Source organism: Crotalus tigris, unplaced genomic scaffold (assembly GCF_016545835.1).
Source record: "Crotalus tigris isolate CLP2741 ecotype Arizona unplaced genomic scaffold, ASM1654583v1 scf7180000018825.4774228, whole genome shotgun sequence".
NCBI classification, from domain to species: domain Eukaryota; kingdom Metazoa; phylum Chordata; class Lepidosauria; order Squamata; family Viperidae; genus Crotalus; species Crotalus tigris.
The window spans coordinates 2,642,759-2,666,064 of record NW_024097215.1 but is presented as its reverse complement, the minus strand read 5'-3'; the positions used below and the strand labels follow the sequence as shown (position 1 = coordinate 2,666,064).

The window sequence follows — 23,306 nt, the reverse complement described above, 5'->3', positions numbered from 1 at the left end:
GTTCACAGAACTGGCTATATGTTGGTAATCCCACCAGAAGACAATGTAAATTGACTATCTGAGAAGATTATCATGAAAAGAAATTGAATTGTTGCTGTTTAGTTTACGATTGTTGGTTTTACTATCAGACAATGAGAAAGTGAGAGAATTAGGGAGTTTCTGCCTAAGGTGGTAAAATATTTTATTTATTTTAGAGCCGTGGTGGCACAGTGAATGCAGTATTGCAGGCTAATTCTGCTGACTGCCGACTGCCAGCAGTTCAATCCTGACCAGCTCAAAGTTGACTCCACCTTCCATCCCTCCGAGGTTAGTAAAAATAAGGATCCAGAATGTTGGGGGCAAGATTCTGACTCTGTAAAGCGCTTAGAGAGGGCTGTAAAGCACCGCAAAGCGGTATATAAGTCTAAGTGCTATTGTTATTATATGGTGGTTCCAGTGTGAGGGAAAGCCATTGGTGTTATCTTCAGATTCATGCAACAGGCCTGTGCATGAAGTCTAATGCTAGATGCACTGGATCTTAAGTCTAATCTAGCAAGGGTTTCTTCTCATTACTATGGAACTAAAGTTTTGTACATAAACAAAACCAGGTCCAGCATCACTTGCGAAAGATTAGTCCAAGTCACAAGAAAGTATGTCAGCGATCCAAGGAGATTACCACTGCATAAAAAATGTCTGATGGATCGATGCCTACTTAGACAAAAGGCACTGTATCCCATGATTAACGTTGTTGTGCCATCGTATTTCCTTCTAATTTATAACTGGATCCATTTAATGACAGTCATGATGTCATTATAAATGGATACAAATGTTATTGGTAACTGCCAAACACCGGACAGTATTCATATTCTTCTTTCTTTGTATTCAAGTTAACTTGTCTCATTCGTGTGGTTTTTAAAAAGCAATAGTAAAAGATCATCGCTTCTTCTATAATGAAAGAGATTCTAAACAGTACAGAGTCCAAAAAGTCATCTCATTTACTCTTAATGTCCAATAGCCTTTTCCTCTTCCCAAAGTATTTTCTGACTTTTGTTTCTAGATTTCATAGCCTTCAATTCAAGAAAAGTTTTTCTTTTCGTGATCTAGAATCCATTTAGGGATGTTCCCCTGGCAGAGGCTGCAGCCTTGCAATGGCGACTCATGGAACCTTAAGCATTGAGTCCCCCACTCTTTTGAGGCTGAGCTCAGCCTGGCATGAGTGAGGCTGTGTGTGTAATGAAAATGGCAGCCTGTGGTCTGCATGTGGCAAAAATGCAGAGCAAAGCAAAGTCTTTGCAAATGTGGGATGGAAAAGTATAGCACCAAGGACGCCACAATTATAGTCTGGTGGCTAGTTTCTTCTTGGAAGGACACAGCCCCTGTTGCACAATACTTCAGCGTGATGGATCTGAAGCCCATCAATAGGACTCTGGGGAAGCACAAAAGAACGTCCAGAGGTTTACATGTTCAGTTGAAAGATATATGCTATTCTGGTCCTCAGAAGTTGCTGAATCTCAAAGTAGAATAAAATAGAGCTGGAAGGGACCTTGGAGATCTTCTAGTCCAGCCCCCTGCTCAAGCAGGAGGACCTATACCATCTCAGACAAGTGACCGTCTAGCCTCTTCTTAAAAATCTCCAATGATGGGGCACCCACAGTTTCCAGAGGCAAGCTGTTCCACTGGTAAATTGTCCTCACTGTTAGGAAGTTTCTCCTTAATTCTGTTCCCAATGGTGGGTTGTAGGTTCGAGGGCTACCCATATCCAGTGAACAGAGGTGGAGAAGGGAGGAGATTGAGGAAACAGATAATAATATTAATAATAATAATAGTAATAATAATAATAAAGTTGGAAGGGACCTTGGAGGTCATCTAATCCAACCCCCCCTATACCATTTCAGACAAATGGCTGTCCAATCTCTGTACGGAGCAGGACTTGCTGCCAATTTGAGCAAACAGTTATTGTCTAAAAGCTAAAAAGAACAGAATAGAATAGAAAAACAGAGTTGGAAGGGACCTTACAGGTCATCTAGTCCAACCCCCTGCTCAAGCAGGAGACTGTGCCATTCCAGACAAGTGGAAGCGCCCACAATTTCTGAAGGCAAGCCCCTTCCACTGGTTAATTGTCCTCACTGTCAGAAAATTTCTCCTTATTTCTAGGTTGAATCTCTCCTTGATCAGTTTCCCTCCATTGTGCCTTGGGGTGCTTTGGAAAATAGGCTGACGTCCTCCTGTCTGGGACAGCCCCTCAAATATTGGAGCATTGCTATCATGTCACTAAACAGTTCCCAGGTAACAGAAATGAGTATGCAAAACATCCAGTATAAGCCTGAGAGATTGTTGTTAGGAATTCTTGAAAATAATGTTAGTAAAGAAGATATATATTTATTCACTCATGTGGTCACAGCGGCAAGAATTGTATTCGCTCAAAATTGGAAAGCTACGGCTATACCTAGTGAGGAAATCTTAATTCATAAAATTATGCACTGTGCAGAATTAGATAGGTTAACTAAGAGACTCAAAAATCAGGATGAAATGGATTTGTACCAAATTTGGAATAAATTTTATAGATGGTGGGGGAAAAATATGGTAGTCATTGTAATGAGATAAGTTAAGATTGAGATTAGAGTGATGTTATTGTAAAGGGTTTTTTTTCTTATATTAGTAGTTAATTTTGAATATGAACTGTGATGTATGTCAAATCTGATTTACCATGTTCAATGTTTTTTTAATTTTTGTTATTCAATAAAAAATATTAAAAAAAAACAAAAACTAAACAGTTCCCAGGCATGGGAAATTGTGGGTCTGTCCCCTTGTAAGCCAGACATGACCTAGTTGTCTGGTAAGATGACATATATCTTGAATTGATATATGGCAATTTCTTAATGCTTCCAACCCCCCCCCCCAGCTTATTCTATCACCGCTGCTCCCTAAAAGGCTCATATTGGTTCCACGGGGGCTAAAAGTAAGGCTGGGTGGGCAGAGTCTGGCTTGGCTCTGCCTTCCTCCCTCCTTCATTTATGTGGCACTCCCCATCACACAATTCCCCCCCCCAGAAAGAAAGCACCAGGCATCGGGCGCGCACCCCCTCCTCTCCCCCCGCGAATTAAGCGACCCCCCCTCCCTCCCGAGGGAGGGCGTCTTGGAGGGGGGGGCAGAGGAGGAAACCCACTCCGGCAGCCCCAGCCCAGCAACTGAGGAGCGGAGTTGAACTGCGCTGGCTACACGTGGCGAAGCCGACCGAGACCCACCCTTCGCTGGGATCGCATCGGGGGCCGGGGGGGGGGAACCGACCGCAGTCGGGGGAGGAGACCAGCTCCGTTCGCTCGAACTGGATCTGGAGGCTCCCCGAGGCCGCTAGCAACACCCTTCCTGCCCCGGTCCCTTGAGCCCGGCGTCTGGTGGCCAAGAAGAGACGGACCGAGCTGGGGCCAAGAGCATCTGCGCGGACCGGTGGCTTCCCCCAGGTCCGGTCTCCCTGCTGCGGGACCGGAGGCTCCCGGGCCGAAAGGACCGGCCGGAGGCTGCGAGGAAGCGAGAGCTCGAAGGGGCGGGCGAGCCAGCCAGCCAGCCAGCCAGCCAGCCAGCGGCACTGTCTCTTCGGGGTGCTCCGGCTCGCCCTGCCCACTTGGCGTCCCCAGTCGCCCCTCGGGCCTCGGCTGCTTTGCTGCGCCTTATTAGACGGCGCGGACCGCTGGCGAATCCTGCCGCTTCCCTGCTGAGCTTTGCAATTCCCGAAACTGCTGGGCTGGAGCTTGAGCTGGGAGAAGACCCGGCGTCTCTCTGACCAAAACCGACTTCTCTCCTTCTTCCGACGGGCCTCTCCTTCGCCTTCCTCCTTGTTCCCTTCTGCAAGTCAATTCCTGGACTCAAGCGGTTGTGTTTTTTTTTAAGCGAGTTTGAGCTGCTGCTTCTCTCCTTCCCTCCTTTGGTCTAGGCTGCCTCTAGCCTCTAGCCTGTCTTCCAGGAGAAGACAGCTTCCTACCCCAGCAACAGAGGGAGAAGACCACCTGGAAGTGTCCCCCTTCCTTTCTCCCAAGACCCTGGATTGCCATCGGTCTGCATGATGAAAGGTGCTGGTCCCCCGCTGCTTCTTTCCCTGCTGGTCGGAATCTTGTGTCTCTGGAACCGGAGTCTTGTGGAACCCCAGTCCGTGTTGACGGACCATGAAATTGAGGAATTCTTGAAAGGCTTCTTGGGAGAGGTGGACGAGGACTTAGAAGGGCCAGAGGCAGAGAAAGTGGCTGTGGCTTTGGAACTTCCTGAGAACCAAGGAAACCTGAATCCTGCAGAAGGAGAGAAAGCCCCAACAGAGGTGGAAGAAGGTGAGACCTAATATGTCAGCCTATCTCTACAATCTCCTCTACCATCAGCGGTTCTCAACCTTGGCAACTTTAAGATGTGCAGACGTCTACTCTGCCACTTGCCAAGGCTGAGAAAAGTTGCTTGCTCTATTGCCAAGGAGATCCTAAGTTATCATTTGGATGGAGAACTGCTAGGAAAGACTTGCAGGGAGACACTGCTACTCAGAGCACTGCAGATTAAATCAGACTTTCCATCTCTGGTCTGCAAAAACCTTTAGTGGCAACAGAGAGTTATTTTGCTTCTATCTAATTTTTGCCCAGACATGGTAGCTTTTGATTAGATCCAGTTGATCAGTGGCTTGACTTAACAGATATGTCCCTTTATGAAGCTAAGTCAGAATCTATTTTCATTGGCTTGATCTTGACTGGAATCTAGCCACTGCAGCTTCTAAGCTCAATGTTGTCATTTTAGTGCAGGCATGGCAAACTCGTGGTCTTCCTGAGACTGTGAAATGCAACACACAGCATCTCTTTTTGCTGGCTGGGATAGCTGGAGTTGTAATCCAAGAGTCAAAGTTTCCCCATTTCCTGTGTTTTGCATGATACGTGAGCCCGGCCAATTCTCTCATAGTCAGCAAACCACATTTAAATGTTGTAGCATGATGCATGGAGATTTTTAAACTTTCCACAAGAGTATCTATTGGTGAAAGTAAAGAAAGTTTTGTTTCACAGCCTTCTCTTGCCCTAAATACAGTGACAGTAAATTTAGATAATCAAAGTTCATTTACTAAGCCTGGAAGATGCTGAAAGTTGGATGTGCTACTATTTTATTAGCAAAGTTTTGTGTTTCATTTCTTGTTCATTCTAGTCCAGGAGTGCTATGTTACTGTTATCTAGGAACTCAGGGCTTCTGGAAGCTCATATGGCTAATGTTGAAGATGCTGGATTACAATCTGGGAAACCCTTGACTCTCATTAACTCTGAACTGGATACTATCTCCCAATCAAACCTATTTCCTAAAATGAAGCAGACCCCCATAGGTGTCATACTAAGCTCCCCAAATGAAGACAGGATAGAAGACCTGAAATGAACACATGCAAATAAATCAATCTGTGTTGCCCTTTGTGCTTGCTAGAAAAATTTTTAGGCTCAGGATCTTTTGCCCCAACATCTTATTGGAGAAGTTGGTCCCTCAAGGAACACCAGCCTTTCTAATATCTGTGGACACAGCAGGAAAACTTCCCTGCATCCTAAAAACGTATTGTGGTAGAAGTTCTCATGAACAAGAGTTCATTGTCCTCCATTGGTTGATCTACCTATGGAGAGAAAATGGAGTTATTGGGGGGAAAAGCATGTTTCTAATTTTAGGAGTGAAATCATTGTCCATGCTTCCTGTTGCGGTTCACTTGCGGTCCTTAGTGGCCAACGTGAGCCAGAGCTCATCTGAGGAAGTCCATGAAAACTGAGGCTGTTATAAAATTGTTACTGTTTATTATTAGGAAATGGGCAGGAATGTTGTGGGTGCAAATTTCTTCTTTCCACTTCATGCACTTGGGCTGAGAAATCAGCAAACTATGCAGCTAGCTGTCCTATCATGTCTCCTCAAGAGAGTTCCTCCTGTTCAGTTTCTTTTTCAACCTTCCCTTAAAAGCCCAGAAACCAGAAAAAAGTGTCCCAGGAGAGAGTTGGTTCGTGCCAATATGTGATCTTGCCTTTGTTTTTAAAGCATATATTTATGGAACAGCTGCTGCTCCTTTTATAGTTATTGCCTATTACTCATGTAATGTCTTCTGACTAGTGATATATTAGCATTTATTAATTCTTCACCCATGGCATGTCCTTCATAATTGAGGACAGAAACTCTTCACTTGTGCCAGAGACCTTCGTGGTTTGTTCTTAAAGAAATGTGTAGAATTGTTGATGCCTTGCAGGATGCAGATGGATGCATTTGTGACCTGATTCCATATTTTAATATGTATATTTTTAAAACCTCTTTCCTTCTGGACCATAAGGCAACAAATATTAGCCGAGTGCAATATAAGAATTCAGCAGGCCTGTCTTTATCTAGCTTTGGATTCCCATGGATGAGGAACCTAGCTAATGTCCTTCGTAAACAGTGTTTCATAGCACAGAATTGTGTGTGTCCTGTTACAGCTTGGTAAAACCATGATTTAATGAGATTTATTAGGCAGCTTCCATCCAGATGTTGATTGAACTTATATCAGCTTTGTTCCAACAAGGTTACTATTTTGGGCACCTGCAGCTTTGGGGGGGGGAATGTTTAGCTAGACACATACCCCCCAAGGGTAGTCTCTACCCCAGGGCAGATCTCCATACATGTAGTTGTGAGGTACAGAATTAATTCTAGCATTTGTAGCTGCAAGAAACCACTGCACTATTTATCTGATCCTCATTAAACTGGCTGATTGCGCCTTTTGATGCAAGTTGTTGCAAGTTATTGCCTGCAGTTAGAATAGGAGCAGAACCCCTTGACAAGGAAAGTTGATGAATGGATTTCGGTTAAAGATAGTTAAATTTTATTTGTGGTATCTGGCTCACAGTTCCATTTCTTCTCCAATGGAAGCTATCCCAGGAGTCAGATAAAAGCTTATGTTATTATGCATTCCCCAGTAATTGCGTAATTATAAAATGTAAGTAGTACATGATATTAATTTATTATCCATTTCACCTTCCATTCTTCCCAGAGGCACAAAACATCGTATACAATTTTCTCCCCTGCTTTTAAAAAATTCTTATTATGATTTCTATCCTGTTTTTCTGTCTGGAGAACACACGTTATCTGCACAACAATCCTATGAGGTAGATCAATCCAAAATCATACAATAAAACTGAGTCGATACTGAAATATGGATCCCCATTGTTCTAACCAGGATACCCAATCGAGCAGCTTCTTAATAGGTGATCTTTGGTTTCATTTTAGGCAAAGAGTGAACAAGATCAGACATAATGAGCTGGGAGGAACCGGAAACCGGAAATACAGGTGGTCCTCGATTTACAGCCATTCGTTTAGTGACCGTTCAGAGTTACAATGTCACTGAAAAAGTGATGACCAGTTTTCACAATTATGACCGTAGTAGCAGCCCCAGGGTCACATGATCAAAATTCGGACACTTAGCAACTGGTTCATATTTAAGACGGTTGCGGTGTCCCGGGGTCACGTGACCCCTTTTTATGACCTTCCTACAAGCCAAGTCAACAGGGAATCCAGATTCACGTAATAACCGTGTTACTAACTCAACAACGGCATGAGTCAACTAACAACTGTGGCAAGAAAGATCACAAAATGAGGCAGAACTCACTTAACAGCTGTCTTGCTTAGTAACCAAAATTTGGGGCTCAGTTGTGGTCATAAGTCAAGGACTACCTGTACCTAAGTATGGAGAAAATATTTTCCCCGTTTTCCATGCTTAAAGGCCTTCTTCCTTTAAAAAATACATTTCGTTTATTTTAAGGCTTAAACTGGGTTTTGTGTTCTTTCTTCAAGCGTCAAGAAAGGACTCTGTTGTTTTTCAAGGGGGTGTCAGAATTTGCCTGCCAAACCAGGGGGCAGGGGTCTTTAGTAAGAGCACCAACAGGCCATGTTAATGTTAATGGAGATAATTTTGTGGGAGACATGTGCTTTGGCTGCTGAGTATGTGCTGGCAACAGAACAGGAACTTGTACTATGTCACTGATATGACAGGCTACACATTTTTCCTCATTACAGAGAAATTATCTGAGTTGGGAATGTGTGTGGAGCTTTCAAGTGAGGCCTCTCAAACAGCCCTAATCAGCTGGAGGAAAGCCCAATCGGTTCTTGGAAACATACTTCTGATGATGCATTCAAGTGATTTTACTGCATTCCTAATTTTTTCCCATCTGCTTAATCCCTCTTAGCTGATAGTTTTGCTCGCCTTTCTTAACATGTGCCTTCAAGTGTTGTCTTCTGCCCTGCAGGAGCCTTGAACTAGCTAGACAGTTACATGTGGATTATCGCTGACGAATCTCAACTGTAGTTGCTTAGCTTGGCACGTAGGACTTGCCCAGGCAGTCTGGAGCTGGGTGGAGGGAATATCACAGCTTGGACATGACTCAGTCGGAATTGGAAGCGGACCTTTTCTTATGCACAATTGTCCCAAAGAACTCTTTGCTGTTCTTTTCCATTCTCCATCCTGGTTTGGTTCTGAATACAGTAGAGCAGGGGTCTTCAAACTTGGCCCTTTTATAACTGGTGGACTTCAACTCCCAGAATTGGTCAGCCAGGCATGCTGGCTGAGGAATTCTGGGAGTTGAAGTCCACAAGTCATAAAAGGGCCAAGTTTGAAGACCCTTGCAATAGAGTCTCCAACCTTGATTTCCTTTGTGGCTTGATACAGCAGGAAAAGTTTAGACAGCTAGATCTTGTTGTGCACATTCCTGACCTTGCTTTAGTCATGGACTTGATACCTCTGTGCAAAAGGAGAGAGAGAGATGTCAGGAGATATGAGAATTATGGTTTCTGAGACAGCCTGCCAGCAGGACGCTTCCTCTCTTCGTATAACTGTAAATGCCAGGCTGTTTTATAGCTTGTTGCCCAAACTGGCCTCGGGTGTTCTTCCCACAGGCTGTAGACATGCTGCAGTTCAGAATTTAGGAATGAGGCTGTTGCTCTGTTGGGGTTATGAGTTGACATTAATCACCAGCAGTCTGTCCAGGGAGAGCCTCTGATTCATAGACCCAGACCCTTTGCCAGATCTAGTTCAGGCATTCATGTTCAGGATTTCCCAGAAAGAAAAGTTCTGGAAAAATTCCATAAGGAAACCTGAATGAAATCTACTTTTGTGTCAAGAGTACGGTGTCATCCATTTGTTACTGAATCAGAGGGAAAGGAGCAACGGTGGTAATAATTAATATCTTTATTGTGGTCTTGATGGTGAGTCTATTTTTGTTGTATCTGGGGGATGCTTTGGTAAAAAGTTTGAGTGGCTCACAAGTAAGTCCATTGCCTGCAACCAAGAATTTCGTTGAATAAGAGTTAGGACAGTGGTGGCGAACCTACGGCACGGGTGCCAGAGGCAGCACTCAGAGCCCTCTCTTTGGGCACGTGCACCGTTGCCCCAGTCCTAGGCCTTCAGCTGGGTTTTATAAAACCTTTTTGCTTTAGTCCTCCGCTGCCGTGTGCAAAAAAAAAAAAGTTCAATCAATCAGTCAATTTCAACTTCTCGCGGGAAAAAAAAGATCTTGCAAAGTTGAAATTGATTGATTGAACTTTTTAGTCTCACCCAGTCTGCCGTTACCACCGCAGCCACGCCCACCCAATGGGCCACACCCACCCAATGGGCCACACCCACCGCACTCGGCGATGCATAAGTGGGTTTTGGGTTGCAGTTTGGGCACTCGGTCTCTAAAAGGTTCGCCGTCACTGAGTTAGGATGTGTCCAGTGTAATAGATTCTCCGACTCTTGGGTTTTATTTAGAAATGTAGAGAACTAACCATCTTCTCTCTCCCAAAGTAGCACAGGAAAGAGTGACAGAGAAGCCCAAGAAGGGGAAGAAGGAGAAGCCACCTAAACCCACAAAAAAGCCGAAGGAGAAACCACCCAAGGGCTCCCCAAAGCCGAAGCCTCCCAAGAAGGAGAAGCCTCCCAAACCCACCAAAAAGCCAAAGGAGAAGCGTCCCAAAGCCACCAAGAAACCTAAGGAGAAGCGTCCCAAAGCCACCAAGAAACCAGCAGCTGGAAAGAAGGCAGAAAGGCCTTCTCCTCCAGTTCCACAGGAGGAAGAGAGGTACCACTTTCCGGAAACACCACTGACCCCGCCTCCAACCGGAGAGGAAGATGGCTATGGGTTACCCGATTCACCCCATTATCTCTTTCCCTACGGTCGAGAAGATGACCTTTCCCGAGTCAATGAAGAAGGGGGCGAATGTAAGTTCCAGGGCTTTTCCCATCCATCCTACAACCTCATGTCTTCACCACACAGTGACTTAGCCTGCACGTAATGTCAAGACTTGATGTGTGAACCCAGACTTACCCTGTCTCCACTTTTTTTAAACTACTTTTTCATCCTTCTCTTACTTCTTAAGAGAAATTTACCCAGTACCTTACTCTCTTTTGCTTCTTAATTTCCCACAGCTCCCCCCATTATGCTACAGGAGCATTGCACTGCAAAATTGTCATCCTCAGACACAAACTCGATAAACAACCCATCATTATTTTGTTGATCTTCAAGATGGACCCTGAATGGTTCCTAGCTTGTTCAGGAGTCCCTATTTTTTTATAACAAAAAACTGGGTTTAGTGTTTTGTGCAAACTGACCCATTGCTTTGCATCACACATCACACTAAACCTTAAAGCAATATTCTGGGTTAGTTGGTCACATTAAAAAAAAACAACCCAATCAATCAACGTTTAGTGTGATGTGAAAAAAAAAAGAGTGCTCATCTTTGACAATATCTGTTTTGGTTTTTTTTAAATAAATTTTATTTATAATACAATTAAAAAACGTTGGATATAACGTGACATTCCAGTATATACATTCTTACCAAGTTGTTCCACATTTTACAATCAATTCTTCATCTCTAATTATACATCTAAGTTTTATATACAGTACTTATTCTAAAATAATATATATTTCTATCTTAACGCTAACCTTTAATCCCAACTGTCCTCCTCGAATTCCTCCAGTGGTAAAATTTATCCCAGGTTTCGAAATAAATTGATGCACATTTGTCTTTCAATACCATTGTGAGCCTGTCCATTTCCGCACATGCTAATATTTTATATAATGATTCTTCCTCTGTAGGATTTTCCTTGCTCTTCCATTTTTGCGCTAATGCGAGCCTCGCTGCCGTCAAGATGTGTGACAGCAAATAGATTGTTCCCTTGTTGTACTTTTCCGTAGTTATTCCCAACAAGAATAGTTCAGGTTTTAACTCGTAAGTCCAATATTAATACAGTATATCCTTCACCCAACTGTTTTATCCTGCAGCTCTGTATCCTGAGAAGATAATTGAAAAACAAGATCCGTCCAGGTTTCACAGTAAGTATAATCAGATTATGGGGTATATATCAGCATCAAGTGTAATCAGATTATGGGGTATAACAATAACATCTCAAGAGGTATTTATGGGCTACTTCTAAGGCTATTTGAGAAAGGAGTTTAAAATCTGGAAAAAGGGAAAAGGCATGAATAAGGATAAGGATAGAATATTATATTCATCAGGAAGTTGCATAATGTAGAATCATCCCAGTAGGAAGGAGCCAAAGAGATTTCATATGAAGAGGGCAAGGATGATTAAACTCAAGGTAACAACAATGCTGTGGACTGACAGATGTGCTGAAGGAGTTATAGTCGATAAGACCATGCTAGAAAAAGGTGAAATTTAATCCAGAAGGTGATTTTCCCAGTTTAATGGATTTTCAACTTTAAAATGTATTTAAAATGGAAGCATTGGATTTAACAACAAATTGCCCTGAGTGAATTCAGTGGCAAGTAAGACGTTTTGGATGGATCTATAGCATGCAGATTGTGAGTTACCCATAAAAGAACAAAATAAGAATAGATCAGAGGGTTGTCTATATAAAGTAAGAACCAGATGGATCCTTTACAGAGGAATGTGTTTACATCCCTGATAATTTGATTGTCCTTTTTTTCAGCCGATGTCTATGAATCTCCAACGGAGCCACAGGAGACCCCCACAGGTGACAAAGATCAGGAAGGTAAGCCAGGTAAAAACAGACGTTAATTCCCAAGGTTGGGTGTTTCTCAGACCTCTTGCTATCTTTAAATCATGTTGTCAAGACCACAAAGTGGATTAAGGAAGATATTTCTTCACTCTTCTTGCAAACAAACTTCTTAACCTGTCTTCTAAACTACCCGGAGACTGGTATATGCTTAAGGCATGGCTGGCTCAGGAATTCTGGGAGTTGAAGTCCACGAGTCATAAAAGAGCCAAGGTTGCCTACCCCTGGCCTAAGGGAACTCCTGAATCCCACCATCGGATTAGATCCATTTTTCTTAGCGATCCTAGAAAATTCTTCATAGATGCATTTCTTGTTCTGCATCTGGCCAAATCTTCATTATAAATTTCCTTACGGAGTGGAATGTAACTGCTGTCATCTGTGCAAAAAGCCAGCATGCTGAAAACAGGATTTCAAAAGAATTTGAGGGCCAGCCAGAACTATCTGCTATAGTCAGTGTGATGCATGGAGTAAAAGTGGCTGTTACTTTACTGAAGCAGGGCTGGTGTGAGAGACAAATTGTGATTCATATTTTCCTTTCCTGCACTTTTGTGCTCTATCACTTTGGGGAGAAGCCTTCTTTATTCAACTTGCTGTTGAAGTGTCTTGGCAAGTTGTAGTCAAAACATTAGCAGAGGTTTTAAAAGAGCAAGAAATATAAGACCTCCATTGTCTTACTGCATGGAAGACCACTGTCAAGAGTGAAAATTTGGCAGCTACAGTGGCTCTCTGTTTTCATCTTGCTATTAGAATAAGTGGGGGGGGGAGGTGTTTTCGAATGAGTTAGAAAAACAAAACCTTTTCAGTTCTATGGAAGCTGGCTGAAAGTTGGCAGTATGGAAACTTTTCAAGGACATTCTAGCAGGTGTGAAGATGAGCGGATAGCTCATAACAAAGAGAACATGTTTACATGAGCTAAATGGGCATCTTGGGGGGGGCGGTGTTAGCTGGGAAAGGCATTGTTATATGCTATGGTCTGATGCCTTGGGATTTTAGAGTTAGTTTTAACCTTGCCTTTACCAGGCCATGTATTCAATAAACAGTAAGCTTCTCAGAAATGAAAATAATCCTGGACTTTTATTTGGATACCTGAGCTGGAAGTCAACAACCACTTAATACACCTATGTCTTACATATTTTGTCCTTCTTGGCAGAAAAAGGAGGGAATTGTGATCCGTCTGGGGAGGGGAGCACCTGCTTGGGAAAGGATGGTTGAAGCGAATGAAACCTATTCTCTTTTTAACTATCCCTTGCCTTCAAAAGGCTTTGTGTTACAGACCCAACCCCCAGACTCAGGAAATGTCTGTGCTTCTTGTTTGTTCTCTAGAATTTCCTGTAGAACAAGAGCCGCCAACACTGGACTTCAATGAACAGATTGAGCGTGAGGACTACGAGGATTGTACGGTGCCACTCTTGTTTACTTGTCCTACCCAAGGGTCATACTGTTTCTGGCGGAGTAACCATCTTCTGTTGTGGGTGGAGAGTAACAAAGGTCCATGGCTTCAGGATAGCAGATTCTTTGTGATTCTTTGATTCGGGCATGATCTGATGTTGTTATATGCCATTCAGGACCTTTGAACACAGGAACCCATACTCTTAATTATTTTCTGTAGCAAAAGATTTCCCAGTCTTCCTAGCCACTAGGCTTCTCGGGTTGTGTAGAAACATCTGGTGATTTTTCTGGTGCCATAAAAGGTAATGTAAAAGATTCATGACATTTCCATGGTCAGTGTATCTTTGAAACCATTTTTTGGTGCTCTGTGACCAGCAAATTTAATTCAAGTTTGCGGAATCCGTGACCCTAAAGTTCAACAGTCTTTTGCCTGGCTTTGATGTGGAGAACCTGTACTTAGCGTTTAGGCTCTTGGCTGAGGGTTGGAACAAATGTGTTTAGGCAACTGATCTTGGGTTTAATTTCCAGCATCTCCACGAGTGGAAAAGATTCATCATATCCTAGAGAGGCCCAGCTGATCAGTTATGTCAGCCTTCTCCCATCTAGTGCTTTTCAGATGTGGGGATTTCCAGCTCGCAAGAATCCTAACTATATTAGCCATAGTGGCTAGGAATTTGGGAGCCGAGCATTGGTTGATACTGATGGAGGCTATGCTGAATTAGTACCGTAGGGTCTACAGACTTGCTGTTCCAGAAATCCTCCTTGCTTCTATCCCAAAGGTGCTTTTTCAAGAGGCAACTGGACTTCCTTTGTTTTTACTTGAAGACATTTTGCTTCTCATCCAAGAAGCTTCAGTCAGAATTGAAGAAGCTTCTTGGATGAGAAATGAAACATCTTCAAGGGAAAAACAAAGTCAGTCCAGTGGCCTCTTGAAAAAGCACCTTTTGGACAACCATGGATGACTGAGAATCTCCATAGACATCTCCCTGCTTCTAGAGATGCTGGTTAGACCATAGAACTAATATCTCATTGCTTGGTTAAGTGGGATCTTAGAATCTTTCTCGGTTAAGGTTAAGAAATGACTCTCGGATGGATTCATCAGAAGTTGCCTTTTTGGGTTGGCATAGCCAGTCATTTTTATGACTGGGTCTGCCAGGCTCTGCAGCTTCAATGGTTTTTGCTATGGGACAATCTTTGGGCCCAAAAAGGTCCTGGTTCTGACTGTTTTTGCAGGTTGCCTCCTATGTTTCAAATATTTTGGACTTGGCTCTACATTGGTATTTCTCAACCTTAGCAACTTTAAGACATGTGGACTTCAACTCCCAGAATTCCCTCCACTCGTCTTCAAGTTGCCAAGAATGAGAAACATTGCTCTATACTATCTAGAGGTAGTCCTCAACTTACGATGACAATCAAGACTCGTGTTTCCATTGCTAAGCAAGGCAGGTCTTAAGTGAGTCACGCCCAATTTTATGACTATCTTTTTGTCACCGTTAAATGAATCAGTGCAGTTGTTAAGTGAATCACCCAATTGTTAAGTGAATCCAACTTCTTCCATGGACTTTGCTTGTCAGAAGTTGCCTGACAACGTTGCAAACAGCAATCAATCACATTATCCCAGGATGCCGCAACAGTCGTAAATACATGCTGGTCCCGAGCACCTGAATTTTGATCATGTGACCATGGGGAAGTTTTAACATAAGTGCAAGGATCGATCGTAAATAACTTTTTCCAATGCTGCTGTAGCTTTGAAGAGTGGCTAAATTAATGGCAATTAATGGTCAAGGACTACCTATATTCTCCTTGTTGGTCCGTGGCTCACCTCCCTGTTCTTTCCTGCTCTTTGATGTCCACCCCAGTGAGAATCTAGACTGTCTCTTAACGATCATCTTCCACCAAGAGTGACTGTGGCCCCCCTTGCGCTGAATTTTTGAAAGGATAAAGGGACCACTATGCTGCATGTTTCTGTGCCCTGCAGACACGTGCGTCGGAAATTCTCCAAGCCACATTTCAGAAGAAAATTATTTCTCGCATTTAGGCATTCAAGAAAAAGAGAAAGAGAACATTTCAGAGCTGCAGAAGAACTATTTTAATTCCATGCTGCGAGCTGGAAATGAAGGCGGTTTCTGGGTTGATCTCTGCTGTGAAACAGTCGGTCCATTTTGTAGATGGTGGCAGAAATGATGGACGCGTAGTAATAATAATAATAATAATGTTTACAATGCTGCAGTGCCTTCAATCTGCCTTAGATTTGTGCCAACATTCATAGAAGGAAGCAGTTCAGCACCACAGAAACCTTCCCTCTCCCTCTTCCTTCAGACTTACCCTTCATTTCCGCCTCGTGATCTGGCTTTATTTTGGCCTACGTGAGTGGAAAATGCCCAGCGTTTTCTGAATAATGTTTGACAGATGAGAGAGATTTTGCCAAAACAAATGCAAAGCTACCTGGCATTAGGACCAAAACTTAAGGCTTGGCTGTCTAGGGATTTTTTTCATCCTCTTATTTTATGCCGGACACTGAGCTAGGAACCACAGGAGTTTGAATGCTTCCGGCTCTCTGTTTATGTCCTATAAAGTTAGAGAATTGCGACTTTATATATGCTCATATCTCTTTGGCACTTCCTGTAGTTTTGGCTTTTTTGTTTGCCCCCTGCCCCCCGTTTTGCACATTTCCCTGCCCCTCCAGGTCTGTGGAGAAAAGAGGGCTATTCCCTGCACTGCTGTCAAACAGTGTTACTCTAAGTGAAGAGATGCATTTGCAAGCAGGATTTTGCTGGAGTGGGTGCAGGCTTCGGAATGGATTCATAAATGATATTATTTTATTTATTTTACTGCTTATTTTATTTTCTGCCCATCTCATAGTTCAGGTGACTGAATGGTTGCAATGGAAAAATCAGATCTTCTATTGCTTTGATAGCGGCATTTGCAATGGTTCTGAGACCAAAATGGCTAGTTCAGTCCTTGACTTTCCCATCTTGTGTGAGCATGACATTTGGCCTTAAATCTGTTGCAACAAGATCTCAAAAACCCTCTGGCCAATTGGGCTACCAAAAGTCTGTCTTATTGGATGGGACTACCTTTCCTGATTTGGATTCCCTCAAGTAATGTGAGCTTCAGCTCCTTGAGTTCCCACCTCCAAGAACATCGCTGAAGGTTCTGGATGCTGAGGCCTCGGCGTCTGGAGGACTCCCAGGTTATGACATCAGTTTTGATAGGCCACTGGTTCATTTTATCCAAAGTAACAGTCCCCTTTCACTAACTGTGTAGTGCTTAAGGCACCGGGCTAGAAAGCAAGAGACTATGAGTTCAAGTCCTGTCTTAGCCATGAAAGCCAGCTGGGTGACTCACCAGGAGACTGTGAGTTCTAGTCCCACTTAGACATGAAAGCCAGCTGGGTGGCTCACCAGGAGACTGTCAGTTTTAGTTCCATCTTAGACATGAAAGGGAGCTGGCTGATCTTGGGCCAGTCCTACTCATTCAGCCCAACCCATCGCACAAGGTGGTGGTTGTGGGGAAAATAGGGGAAGGAAGGTGTGTTTGGATATATTTGGCCACCTTGAGTTATTTGTAAAAATAATAAAGGCCGGATACAAATAAATAAACCTTTCCATAGCTTCAAGAAGACAAAATAGAAGGTAGGGTGAAACGCACGGATGGAATCTCCTTTCTTACAATCTCCCAGTCTCCTGAAGGAATCCTTTTTCTTTCTACAGACCAATATGTCCGGCGTGAGAAAAAACTCAAAAAAACACCACAAAGGAAACCTGAGAGACCCAGGCTGGAACCAGAGGAGAAACCAAGTAGGTAGACCTTGGGCTCCCTATCATTTTATCAGAAGGTTCAAAAATAGAAGGAGGTTGAGAGACAGAGGCAGGCGGGAAGGGCCAAATTTCTTTCTCAACCCCTTGGTGAAACACAAAAAATATTTATTTTACTGCTTAATTTATTTTCTGCCCATCTCATAGTTCAGGTGACTGAGCGGTTGCAATGGAAAAATCAGATCCTCTATTGCTTTGATAGCGGCATTTACAATGGTTCTGAGACCAAAATGGCTAGTTCAATGCTTGACTTCACCCATGTTGTGTGAGCATGACATTTGGCCTTAAATCTGTTGCAACAAGATCTCAAAAACCCTCTGGCCAATTGGGCTATCAAAAGTCTGTCTTATTGGATAGGACTACCTTCCCTGATTTGGATTCCCTCAACTAATGTGAGCTTCTTCAGGTCTTGGGGTTTTAAGCTAAAGCTGGGAAAGATGATTGAATCCTTGGAAAGCCACTGTTTTTACAACATCGGCAATAGATGGCCATTTTGATGGATGGCTAGGACATGTTGTTATAATGTATTATTGTTATTATTGTTGTTTCTCCCTGAGGCTCGTAGTGGGCATGGTATTGTAGGGCAATGTTTTTCAACCTTGACAACTGTAAGTTGTGTGGATTCAATTCTCTTCAGTTCTGGGAACTGAAGTCCATATATCTCAGAGTTGCCAAGGTTGAGAAAACATCATTATAAGGGATATTTAGCCTATTTCTTTCTACTTAGGAGAGTTTCCCTCTCCCGATATAGCTACATATTGAAAGTTCATAAGACTTAAAACACTTAGGAATTTAGTTTCACGCACAAATGGGAAGCAATGACCTTAGAAGGCTGTTAATTGTTTTCAGAGAGAAAAAAAAATCAACCTTGTGATTAATAGAGAACCAGCTTGGTGTAGTGATTAAGGTAGCAGGCTAGAAACTGGGAGACGAAAAGTTCTAGTCCTGCTTTAGGCTCAAAGCCAGATGGGTAACCCTGGGCCAGGCACTCTCTCTCTCAGCCCTAGAAAGGAGACAATAACAAACCACTTCTGAAATCTTGCCAAGAAAATTGCAGTGATTTGTCCACACAGCTGCCAAGGGCCAACACTGACTCAAAGGTTTGCAGGCATGCATGTGCTTTCAGATTGCTCAGCCTTGTGCAACTAATCTTAGCTGGATGGCCTCTTCCCGATCAACTTCTCGTAATGGGCCAGAGGGAATGTTCACCCACTTCATCCTGCTGTGAGTTAACCGGAGAGGCAGAAGATACTTCATAGTCCCCAGTTTTATGTCTGCCAGTCATATGCCTCTGTGCTTCTAAACACTTCATCTTGGAACAATTAGTAGCAGAAAAAGAGCCACAAGCACGGTCTGCTTAGGAATGCCTTCTTCCAAAGGACCTTCAACCAAGGAGTTATTGCCTCTTTGGAATCCAACTGCTGTTTCTGTTTTGCTCAGCAGAGAAGGTGGAGCAACCTCCCACCCCTCCTTTCGAGAGTCACTATGATGGAGGGTTCCAGCTGCCCGATTATGAAGACGGTATGTGCTATTTCATGCCTTTTATGGAAGGGTCATAAAAGAAGAATAATCCGATTAATCTGTGTCTCCTTCACATAGGATCTTCTTTAGCAATCTCTCTAATGTTTGTTCCTGAGAGATCACTGGAGTTCAGAATCAGACTCAGAATAGAGCTGGAAGGGAACTTGGAGGTCTTCTAGTCCAGCCCCCTGCTCAAGCAGGAGATCCTATACCATTTCAGACAAGTGACTGTCCAGTCTCTTTTTTAAAAACTTCCAGTGATGAAGCACCTACAATGTCTGAAGGCAAGCTGTTCCACTGGTTAATTGTGCTCGCTGTTAGGAACTTTCTCCTTAATTGTAGGTTGCTTCTCTCCTTGATTCATTTCCACCCACTGTTTCTTGTCCTGCCCTCTGGTGCTTTGGAAAATAAATTGACGCCCTCTTTCTCTGTGGCAGCCTCTCAATTACTGGAATACTGCTATCATGTCCCTCCCCCCCCCAGTCCTTCTTTTCTCTAGACTAGCCAAATCCAAGTTTAGTCAAGTTCTTAGGCAGGCACACATTGCTTGGACCAAATTTCTCCCTATTGATGCTTGACTGTTGTGTGGGTCTGCAACTTCCTTCTTCCCCAGCTATCTTGGCCATGAGCCACGTCCAGGAAGAATGACATACATGAAACAATGCAGAGACATTTATCAGTTGATTGCCCCCTTTCAGCTAGGAAGGTGGAATGGGTCCTGGTGTTGCTTTAATGTACACCAGTAAACTTCCCAACACAGCAAGAGATAAATCTGAAGGGTCAATTTGGTCTTCAAGAAACGCATATCCATTTTAGTCTTCTTGATCCTCCAGTTGGAAAGGGCCCCAGGAATATTCTTCAATGTACACTTATTTGTTTATTATGAAACTATTAATATGGACCTCCAGTCAAGCGATTGCAAGACAGACTGTTATGCTATTACTTCCCCTGCTGGCAAAAATTCTCTTTAACTGATTTTGCTGGAATTGTGGGGGTGGAAGAAGTCAATATTCTTCACCGTCTCCATATTCTGAAGACCAATTAGATGACTACAGTATATGTTTTAAACTTCTTTATTCATACTGGGATGTGCTAGCTTGGTCATGAAATAAAACTGATGGCTTTGAGAAAGGCCTGGGTGACTTAACCTTTTAGGATTTAGAGAAAAGTTAAATTAATGATTGTATAGTGGAATATTTATTTGCTCCATTTTTTTTCTGCCTTCTCAGAAATACGCAACAGTATACATAAGTTTCTGAAGTGGCCAAGTCCAGATGTAATTGCTGCACCATGGTTTTTACATCGGCACTATCCAAAGAAATAGTGTACAAATATGTTGAAACTTCTCATTCCAGAATTTCCTATGTTGACTAGGAGTTCTGGAAAGTGATATGTTCATATTTCTGGAGAACATCTAGTCTACGGAGGCTTCTTTGAATTATGCTGGTGAAATATATATGTTGAAGAAATCTCTATGAATATATCTGTCATGAAATTGTAATAGCAAAGAGAGAAGCAACCTAGAACTAAGGAGAAATTTCCTGATAGAACAATGAATCAGTGGAACAACCTGCCTCCAGAAGTTGTGACTGCTCCAACACTGGAAGTTTTTAAGAAGAGACTGGACAGCCATTTGTCTGAAATGGTATAGGGTTTCCTGCCTGAGCAGGGGGTTGGACCAGATGACCTCCAAGGTCCCTTCCAAATGATGATGATGATGATGATGATGTTTGAAAAGATGGTGAAACTATGGAAAACCTGTATGCTCCTTTAACTGTGTTTCCAATCTCATTTTCCCTTGTAGTGGATTATGGTCTGCCTCCCCGGGAGCCTAAAAAATTCCCCAGCGAAACAGATGAAGGTGAGATGGAGACAGATGAGGAGAAACTCAAACCAAGTGAGGACATGGAAACTGGGTTGGCCTGAGCCTGCAGGAAAAGGGGGTTGTTGTTAGGAGGGAATGCGAATTGGATGGACTGGTTGACCTCACAATGTGTCAAATGCCAAGTTGAGTTCCCAACCTACCCAATTTCAAGCAAGTAAGAGAATCAACATCGGCATCTTTGTGTCTCTGCCCTAATAACATTTTCCATCAATTAGCCCAGTTGTGTGATCATCACTTCTTCATCAACTATAAGCCACCATTTCGGCTTTGCACTTCTTTCAGCGTGCTTTACAATCTCATCACTTATCTTCTTTATCTGGACATTTGCCCCAACAAACAAGAGCTTGAGAAAGATTGAATCTGCTCTGTTGGGACTCTCAATGCCTGGTGTTAACGCTTTTTCTCTTTGCTCTGGATCAGAGAAGCTTAAGAAAGGAGGCGGCAGTAGCAAGGAGGAAGAGGAGGGTGAGACAGAGGACAGCAAATGGACAGAGGAGAAAGGCAAGGAGAAAGGTGGGTAAGCTCCATAAAGAAGAGAGAAGCAGTTTCTTGAGCTTGTAATTGAAAGAGTATTTGCTTTGGTGTTATATTCAGGCAGAGTAATTGGGGCTTAGACTCTGCCAAGAAGCTCCCATGAATGAACTTAGGATCATGGACTTCAGAAGATTGGAGAAAGATACCTCTAACATCTGTCAATCCAGTGCCTCCCCTTCAGTTTCTCAATTACTGTCCTTGATCTTCTTGGTTACTTTCTTTCCTGCTTGAATAACTTCTCCTTTGCCTCTTCCTCACGTGCAGGGAAGCCAAAGAAAACAGGAGGGAAAAAATGGGAAACCGATGAAAATGTGTGGACTCCAGAAGAGAAAATAAGTAAGTGTAAAGGAGTGCAGAGATCACGCTGACAAAGGAATGCAAGAGTCGGTAGAAGAACCATTAAGAGAAAATAAATGAGGAATGGCACCTCAATCCTGGGAAAGAAGGAAGTGTGAGAAAGAGACTTAAAGTAACCCCACCTTGATTCTCTTTGGTAAAAGAGGGGGCAAAAACTCTGGTTGAAATAAGAGCTACCAATATAGAGGAGTAAAAGACGCATCAATGCAACTGTATGTGTCTACTTGTGAAATCCTGGCCATTCTGTATTTTGCCCATTTGAAGGCCTTTACTTGACTATATGACTGCTCAAAAGTGATGCTTTGAGCGTTTCTTTGGGCAACTGAGGCAGCAGCAGCAGCGGCTTATCAAAGGGCTTGCAAGTATGACCTGCCCATGTCTTTGGATTTTCAGAATGCCCGCCCATCGGGTTGGAATCCCATCGAATTGAGGATGACCAGATCTTGTCTTCTTCCATGCTACGACATGGTTTAGGAGCTCAGCGTGGACGTCTGAACATGCAGGTATTTCTTGGAATTGATATCTCAAGTAGTAAACTCTATGTCTCTGAAATAATATTCATATATCAATTAAAAGTCCGGATAGTGGACATTGCAATCCCTGGAGAAAGCAGAAGAGAAGAGAAAGAATGGAGATAGATCACCAAATAGAAGTAGAATAGAAGTAGAATACCTGTGGCAGAAGAAAGTAAAGATAGTATCAGTAGTAATATAGATATCTTGGTCACAATCCCAAAACAACTAGAGCACCACTTGAACGCCATCGGCATTGACAAAATCACCATTAGTCAATTGCAAGAGGTAATTTTACTAGGAACAGCTTACATCCTTCAATGATACTATTAAATATCATTAAACAACAATATCTGCCTATGTTAGATGCTTGGGAAGGGATCAATAGGTGGACAAAATACCAAATCTAGTCTAAACATCTAGCTGACTAGGTGACCCTCCATAATTTAAATTTATTTGCTGCATGGGTGTTATGAATTACCCACTTCCTACATCTTTTTCCAGAAAGTTGAGCTTTAAATCAATTCAATGCTGATTTAAAGATGTACTTCTGTGCTTTCCTTGTTATGTTTCTCCACTCCAGGCTGGATCCAATGAGAATGATTACTTTGATGGTGCATGGTGCGCAGAGGATGAAAGTAGCATACAGTGGATCCAGGTGGACACAAGACGAATTACCAAGTTCACAGGAGTCATCATCCAAGGCCGGGATTCTCTCCTCCAGTATGTGAGGGTTCCGGCAAGTGTGCTGTATGTGTGGGGTCTTGTAGGATCAGTTGCCTGGGTGAAATAAATTCATGTGGATGGGAAAATGGACAACAATGCAGTGCTTGCTCAACATTGGATCTCCTCTACAAATCTGCAATTAAAGAAGAAAATGAATTTTATATGATGGGTATTTTATTGTATAATCATGACTATGATGAGCAGATAGGATTGGGGGATTCCAGTTCCTGATTAGTGGAAGTTTTCTGGATTATCTTATGGCTTTTGAGTCCTTTCCCAGCTTCATTCCCATTATTCAGGTTCTCTTAATCAAGACTAGAATTCTGGTTTTCTTAAAAGGGGGAAAGATAAGAACACCCCTGTTGCCTCCAGTCGGCTTCCTAGCTCCCACCAATCAGCCTTCTCTTTCTCTTTTATCTATCCTAGTGAGGACTTTGTCACCACTTTCTACGTTGGCTTCAGCAATGATAGCCAGAACTGGCTCATGTACAGTAATGGTTATGAAGAAATGGTATGTACTTGACCTTGGAAAACCCTACTGGTCCCTGATGTGAAGTGATTTA

At 42.9% G+C, this 23,306-nt stretch overlaps 1 protein-coding gene across 3 annotated transcripts in view; it reads left to right on the top strand.

Annotated features, from left to right (window-relative positions):
* The first annotated feature begins 3,032 nt into the window (after window positions 1–3,032).
* The window catches only part of AEBP1 (AE binding protein 1), a 32,887-nt gene continuing 12,613 nt past the window's right edge, over window positions 3,033–23,306 (top strand). Inside the window, exons 1-13 of one of the 3 annotated variants that reach the window (XM_039356489.1) lie at window positions 3,033–4,298; window positions 9,773–10,183; window positions 11,247–11,297; window positions 11,915–11,977; window positions 13,325–13,396; window positions 17,104–17,190; window positions 18,649–18,729; window positions 20,534–20,590; window positions 21,035–21,127; window positions 21,413–21,484; window positions 21,899–22,008; window positions 22,601–22,740; window positions 23,170–23,254. In XM_039356489.1, coding sequence (XP_039212423.1) covers window positions 4,037–4,298; window positions 9,773–10,183; window positions 11,247–11,297; window positions 11,915–11,977; window positions 13,325–13,396; window positions 17,104–17,190; window positions 18,649–18,729; window positions 20,534–20,590; window positions 21,035–21,127; window positions 21,413–21,484; window positions 21,899–22,008; window positions 22,601–22,740; window positions 23,170–23,254 — 1,584 coding nt within the window. In that variant the 5' untranslated portion in view covers window positions 3,033–4,036. Of the gene's footprint in view, window positions 4,299–9,769; window positions 10,184–11,246; window positions 11,298–11,914; window positions 11,978–13,324; window positions 13,397–17,103; window positions 17,191–18,648; window positions 18,730–20,533; window positions 20,591–21,034; window positions 21,128–21,412; window positions 21,485–21,898; window positions 22,009–22,600; window positions 22,741–23,169; window positions 23,255–23,306 lie in introns of all 3 variants that reach the window. The other 2 variants (XM_039356490.1, XM_039356488.1) reach the window with 2 other exon arrangements.